The sequence below is a fragment of the Propithecus coquereli genome, unplaced genomic scaffold (assembly GCF_000956105.1).
Source record: "Propithecus coquereli isolate 6110/MARCELLA unplaced genomic scaffold, Pcoq_1.0 Scaffold377, whole genome shotgun sequence".
Lineage (NCBI taxonomy): Eukaryota > Metazoa > Chordata > Mammalia > Primates > Indriidae > Propithecus > Propithecus coquereli.
In genome coordinates, this window is record NW_012149474.1 from 1032638 (window position 1) to 1038851 (window position 6214).

General features: G+C 67.4%; 2 protein-coding genes across 4 annotated transcripts in view; both read left to right on the top strand.

Moving 5' to 3' along the window:
• The window catches only part of CDHR5 (cadherin-related family member 5), an 11237-nt gene extending 9772 nt beyond the window's left edge, over positions 1-1465 (top strand). Inside the window, exons 13-14 of the mRNA XM_012651959.1 lie at positions 654-820; positions 1067-1465. Of these exons, the coding sequence (XP_012507413.1) occupies positions 654-820; positions 1067-1465 (566 nt within the window). The remainder of the gene's footprint in view (positions 1-653; positions 821-1066) is intronic.
• Positions 1466-2620: 1155 nt separating this feature from the next.
• Positions 2621-5789, top strand: IRF7 (interferon regulatory factor 7). Of its 3 annotated transcripts, none has more exons than XM_012652048.1 (10): positions 2621-2677; positions 2927-3256; positions 3349-3511; positions 3586-3793; positions 4031-4089; positions 4190-4403; positions 4664-4867; positions 4940-5329; positions 5415-5533; positions 5610-5789. In XM_012652048.1, the coding sequence occupies exons 2-10, from the start codon at positions 3237-3239 to the stop codon at positions 5748-5750; spliced, it is 1518 nt and encodes a 505-aa protein (XP_012507502.1). In that variant the 5' UTR covers positions 2621-2677; positions 2927-3236; the 3' UTR covers positions 5751-5789. The 3 variants fall into 3 exon arrangements, with proteins under 3 accessions (XP_012507502.1, XP_012507503.1, XP_012507504.1); XM_012652049.1 differs by having other exon boundaries at positions 4286-4403; XM_012652050.1 differs by lacking the exon at positions 4664-4867.
• Positions 5790-6214: the final 425 nt, after the last annotated feature.

Here is a 6214-nt window from a genome sequence, read left to right on the forward strand (position 1 = left end):
GCAACCAGCCACACCCGGCGGGGGCTCAGCACAGACCCCAAAGCCAGGAACCTCTCAGCCGACGCCCCTGGGGCCCAGCAGGAGCCCCCTGCCCTCAGGTACCACCCCAATCCATTTGCCTAGCGTGTGCCCTCCCCCTCCCTTCCTCAGGGCTCTGGGTGGTCCCAGGAGATACTACAGGGCAGGGTCCACCCCAGCGGGTGGATTTCACCCCATGCAGTCCCAAGGAGGGGTCCGTTCTGGTCTGACAGAGACAGGTCCAGGGGCCCAGTGGGGCGAGCGGGGGTGTGGAGGACGGGGCGAAGACCAGATCTGGGGGCCAGTGAATCCCACAATTCCCGGGGCCATTTGCCCCGCGTGCTGCCCTCACGGCCCTTCCTACTGTGGGGCCCCCTGCCTCCCACCTGGAGCTGGCAGCACCCACCTCTCCCTGCACTGCCCTTCAGCAGCCTGGCTTCCCAGGAGTCACACAGGGTCTCACCGGGATGCACAGCTCTCTCGTGGGGGTGTCAGTAGAGCCCACTCCCCAGAACCTCAGCTTTGGGAGGTCGCCCAGGCCCGGATGGTTTCCAGGGTGTCCCGAGCCTGGCACAGTTGGTGTGGGAGCTGCCTGGGCTGTTCTGGCAGTAAGTGGCAGGTGGTGTCTTCGGCAGGGATGCCGGATGGTGGCCTCGCTGACGGTAAGCGCTTCTCCGTGGGGGACATGGCCACCCTGGGCGGGGTGCTGGGCGTGCTGCTGCTGCTGGCCCTATTAGGCCTGGTGGTCCTGGTCCATAAGCACTACGGCCAGCGACTGAAGTGCTGCTCCCACACGGCTCCGGTAAGGCTCTTGGGGGTTTGGGGGGACAGGGCCGCGTAGGAGCAGGGGGCAGGAGATGGACAGGAGTAGACACATGGGGACAGGTGGGAGCAGGATCCCAGGACCCAGCCAATCCCTCGGAAAGCTCAGCGTGGAACAGATGGATGCGGACACCCAGGGTCAGAAAGACTGGGAGGCACCTGCCAGGGAGTCACAGCCCAGGCTTGGGGGCGCGGCTCACACCCTCGCTCCACCCTCCCCGCCCAGGATCCCCAGACCCCCGGCTTTGATAACCAGGCCTTCGCCAATGGCCACGAGGCCAACTGGGCACCGGCCCCCAGCCCTGGGCACGTTCCCAAGACCACGGAGGCACCGCCCACGGCCACGGACCCCGCGCCCCGCGAACCTCCGGCGTCGCCGGCGCTCCCCAGCCCCGGGTCGCCTGCGGTCCCCGCTGGGGGAAGCCCCACCGCCGTGAGATCCATCCTGACCAAGGAGCGGCGGCCACAGGGCGGCTACAAGGCGGTGTGGTTTGGTGAGGACATCGGAGCCGAGGCCGACGTGGTCGTGCTCAACGCGCCCAGCACGGATGCGGACGGCGCCGGCGACTCGGGCGACGAGGACGCGGAGGCGGACTCGGGCCGGGGCGGGAGTCCCCACGACTAGCCCGGCGCCGATTCCGCCTACATGTAGCGCGGCCCTCGCCGGTCTGGACCCAGGAGGTTCCGCTCGGCCGGGCTCCCCGCCCTTCATTACGCAGAATAAAGTGACACTTTGGAATCTCCGGGCGAGGCGTCAGGCGGGTGCGCGCGAGTCCGCCGCGGAGGGGGTCCCCACCGGCCCGCTCGCTCTCGGGGTCCCTCCACCACCACGAGAGCGCGGGCAGCGCTTCCCGTAAGCCACCTGCTGCGCCGCCCGGCCGCAGAGCTTCCTGCGGCCTCGTGCCAGCTGGCGGACGGGAAGTTCCTTTCCCGGTCTAGCCACGGCCCGAGGGGGGGACCCTGCCCTGGGAAATCGCAGGCAGCCCCTCGGCTTCGGTCTCCCCCTCCCGACCCAACAGGGAGAGTCTTTTGGGGGTGTTGAGGAGTCAACACAAATCCCCCGAAGGAGGAGGCTCGTTCGGGGCCTCTCAGGGGTGACCGTCCCTTCTGCAGCCTAGTGCCCGTGGGCGGGGGCGCAGCCGTGAGCGCCGGGCGCGGAAGGTCCCCGCGCAGAGGCCTGGACCGCGACGTGCGGCGCCGGGTGGGCGCGTCCGAGCGTGGCGGGAGCGCGGCGCGGGTCCGCAGGCCGTGGGGGCGGGGAGAGGTCGGGGACGGAGGGGCGCGGCGGTGCCGGGCGGGGGTCGGAGCGGGAGGCAGACCTCCCTCCGCTCGCTTTCTCAGGGCAGCCGCAGGCCGGACCTCCACCGCAAGGCCATCAAACTGTCCCTTGTGGGTCATCAGCATTTTTCCTTGCGAAAAGGCACCATGAATTCTTTTCCAAGTGTTTTAATTTCGAGAATACGTGCATGTTCTTGTCTGAACAACTCCCAACGTTAAGAATGCAAACCGGACAGCTGCCCCTCCGCCGGGCACACCCGCCTCCCGTTACCCTCCTAAAAAGCGCAAAAAGGGCCTGGTTGTGTTTGGGGTCCCGTTTTACTTCTGGATCCGTGGAGTACCCGGCGCATCCCGATGTAACCCCATTAATGGCGCCGTGCTGCCGGGGCGCGGCCGCCACCAGCGGAACTGCCCGCCCCGGGCGCGTGACGTCGGCCGCGGCACCTGCAGCCCCGGGCCCCGCCCCGGCGCGCCCCGCCCCCGCCCGGCTGCCATAAAAGCGCCGGTCCCCCGCGGCTCCGCGAGAGAAAACTTCCGTCCCGGCGGCTCCGGCGCTCAGGTACTCGGGGCCCCCGACCCGCGCGAGCGGGAGGCCGAGCTGGAGCCCACGGCGCGGCTCGCTGCGCTCCAGAGCAGGGCTGGGGGCGGGCGGCGTCCGAGCGGCTGGGGACGGGCGGGTGCGCCTGGGAGCTCCAGCGGGCGGCTGTTTAGGTTTCGCTTTCCCGCGAGTCGCGGTTTCGGTTTCGCTTTCCCGGGGAGCCTCCGGGCGCGCCCCCTCCACGAGGCCATCCCCGTGGTGTCTCTGCAGGGTCCAGCCTGCACCTGCCTGTCCAGGCCAGGACGCTGACTCAACACCTGTGATTTCATGTGTTTGCCGCATCTGCAGTCACACCTGTAGCCACCTTGACCGAGGAATCGGCATCTAGACAACCTCGGTGGCTACGAGTCCTCAATCCACACCTGTGACCCCTAACACCTGTTAATACCTGGGTCACACTTGACACGCGGCCACACTGCGTGACACCTGCAGTGACAAAGAACCCTTACCTCAGCTGTCGTAATACCTGCCGCCCCTGCCACGCAGCCTGACTCTCCAGACGGTCCCTGTGGAGGGAGCAATGGCCTTGGCTCCTGAGAGGTGAGAGGTTGGCCCGCCATCCCCGAACGTCCCCAAGCGCCTTGCAGCCCACAGCCCGTGGCCCTAAGTCCACGTGGCCACTCCACCTGCAGGGGGGCTCCCCGCGTGCTGTTTGGAGAGTGGCTTCTGCGCGAGATCAGTAGTGGCTGCTACGAGGGGCTGCGGTGGCTGGATGAGGCCCACACGCGCTTCCGCGTGCCCTGGAAGCACTTCGCACGCAGAGACCTGGGCGAGGCTGACTCACGCATCTTCAAGGTGAGACGCTAGCCTCCCCCACGGGGGACCTGCGGGCCCCACCCCGGGCCCACGTTCTCTGTCCTCCTCCCCAGGCTTGGGCAGTGGCCCGTGGTAGGTGGCCACCGAGCAGCAGCAGAGGTGACCAGCCGCCCCCTGAGGCTGCGGAGCGCGCGGGCTGGAAAACCAATTTTCGCTGTGCCCTGCACAGCACGCGGCGCTTCGTGATGCTACAAGACAACTCCTGGGACGCCACCGACCCGCACAAGGTGTACGCGCTCAGCTCTGAGCTGGGCGGGAGAGGTGAGGACTGCCGCGGGTGGGTGGAGGCCGGGGAAGCAGGCAGAGCTGGGCAGAGGAGCAACTCTGCAGGGGCGGGGGACTCTCCTGCTTCCAGGCGCCTCTGCATCAGACTGGTGGTTTTAGAAACCTGCCCGGGCCACCTGCCTGGTGGTTGGGTGCGGGGTAATCAGCAAGTGAGTTCGCGGGGCTACTCAGGCAGTCACAGCCAGGTCCTAACATGCCCACCCCCATTCTCAGAAGGCCCAGGCATCCACCAGGGTGAGGAAGATGCCCTCGAAGGTCCCTCACGCACACAGGTAGTCTGCTTGCTGCTGCGGGGTGTTGGGGTCTGCCACCTCCTGCTGGACCTGGGTGGGGGGTAGGAGTGCTTATGCCATTCTTGTCTTTGCCCTGCAGGGTGGGCCCCCGGAGCCATTCCCGGCAAGAGGCGGCTCTGAGCTGCCAGGCCCATGCCCGGTTCCAGCTGGTGATACCGGGGACCTCTTGCTCCAGGCCATGCAGCAGAGTTGCCTTGGTGACCATGTGAAAGCTGTGTGTGGGGCAGAGCCAGACCCACAACAAGCTCCTGGAGAGGGCCAGGAGGGGCCGGCCCTGAGCGGGGGCTGTGGAGGTGAGTGGGCGGCTCTGCCCAGCAGGAGGTAGTTCCAGGTGGAGGGGCAGGCAGGGTTAACAGAGCCCTGGGGAGAGTGGGAGGGACCCCACTGTACCAGTACTGACACTCCAGAAGGATGCTGGGGCAGGGTCCCAGGAGCAGTAGCTGCAGGCCCCAGGCATGGGGAGTGGGGAGCTGGGAACCGGGACGGGGTGGTCCAGCAGGAAAGGTTCTGGCAGAGCTGGGCCGGTGTGGCAGTTCCACCCTCTCCTCCTCAGGCCCAGGGCTCCCTGCTGGCGGGCTGCACTCAGCATGGGCGGTGGAAGCTGCCCCTATCTCCCAGCCCCAGCCCCCCGACCTAATGACAGGATGCCACCTCAGGCAGCCCTCTCCAGATGCAGGCCAGGGTGCAGCTCCAGAGCCCCCACGTGAGGCAGAGACTCGCCCGGCCCCCTGCCCCAGCATCCGCGCTGCGGCGGGAGGTAAGCGGCCTGGGCTGGGCTGGGGCAGCCCTTCCCTGCCCATCCCTGACGCTCACAGCTTGCTCTGTGCAGAGCCCAGCCTGGGGGTGCTGGACGTGACCATCATGTATAAGGGCCGAGCAGTGCTGCAGGAGATAGTGGGGCGTCCAAGCTGCTTGCTCCTTTACGGCCCCCCAGGCCCAGCTGCCCAGGCCGCAGAGCCCCAGCACGTGGCGTTCCCCAGCCCTGCGGAGCTCCCTGACCAGAAGCAGCTACGCTACACAGAGGAGCTGCTGCGGCACGTGGCCCCGGGGCTGCAGCTGGAGTTGCGGGGACTGTGGCTGTGGGCCCGGCGCATGGGCAAGTGCAAGGTGTACTGGGAGGTGGGCGGCCCCCTGGGCTCTGCCAGCCCCTGCACTCCTGCCCGCCTGCTGCCGCGGAACTGTGACACCCCCATCTTCGACTTCAGCGCCTTCTTCCAAGGTCAGTGAGGCACCTGCCTTGGGGGCTGTCTCCAGGTGGTCCTCTGGGAGCACCTGCCGGTACTCAACAGAGCCCCCTCCTTTAGAGCTGGTGCAGTTCCGGGCACGGCAGCGCCGGGGCTCCCCCCCCTACACTATCTACCTGGGCTTTGGGCAGGACCTGTCTGCTGGGAGGCCCAAGGAGAAGAGCCTGGTCCTGGTGAAGGTGAGACCAGGCCCTGGCGCGGGGGAGGCTCGCAGCCCCCATCAGTGTGCGGCCCTCTGACGACACCCTCCCGCAGCTGGAGCCGTGGCTGTGCCGGGCCTACCTGGAGGGCGTGCAGCGCGAAGGCGTGTCCTCCCTCGACAGCAGCCTCAGCCTCTGCCTGTCCAGCACCAACAGCCTCTACGACGACATCGAGCGCTTCCTCATGGAGCTGTAGCAACGCGCCTAGGGCCAGAGCCCGAACCTCCCGAGCCTAATAAAAAGAGCCCCAGATCCAGTGCTGGCATCCTGACTGGGTTGGGCTTGGGTGTCCAGGCCTCGGCTGCGGGGACCACCAGGCTCGCTCCCCCTCCCTGGAAGCCAGGATTTGCTGGCAGTGCCCTGGCTGCCTGTCACCTCTCCACTGAGCTGCTGGGGCCAGGGGAGGGAGATGAGCCTGCAGCCATGCACACTGCTGCTGTCTTCAGTGAAGTGTGACGCATCTTGCATCCGAGCCAACAAACTGCTTAGAGAACACCATGCCCTTGAGAGGCAGGTGTTGGCAGGAAGCCGCTCCCACCAGGTGTGCTGGGGAGGGCGGCCATACCTGGCTCCCCATGAAAGGCCAGCTCTGCTCTGTGCCCAGGGGCTGTCCCCAGTCTTTGGGTTCCATCAGAACCGGCCTGCCTCATGGGAGGCGGC

Coding starts and splice junctions, on each gene's coding strand:
- IRF7 (XM_012652048.1), top strand. CDS start 3,237: ATGGCCTTGGCTCCTGAGAG. Junction 3,794..4,030: donor CTCTGAGCTGGGCGGGAGAG/GTGAGGACTGCC, acceptor CCCCATTCTCAG/AAGGCCCAGGCATCCACCAG. Junction 5,534..5,609: donor AGAGCCTGGTCCTGGTGAAG/GTGAGACCAGGC, acceptor ACCCTCCCGCAG/CTGGAGCCGTGGCTGTGCCG.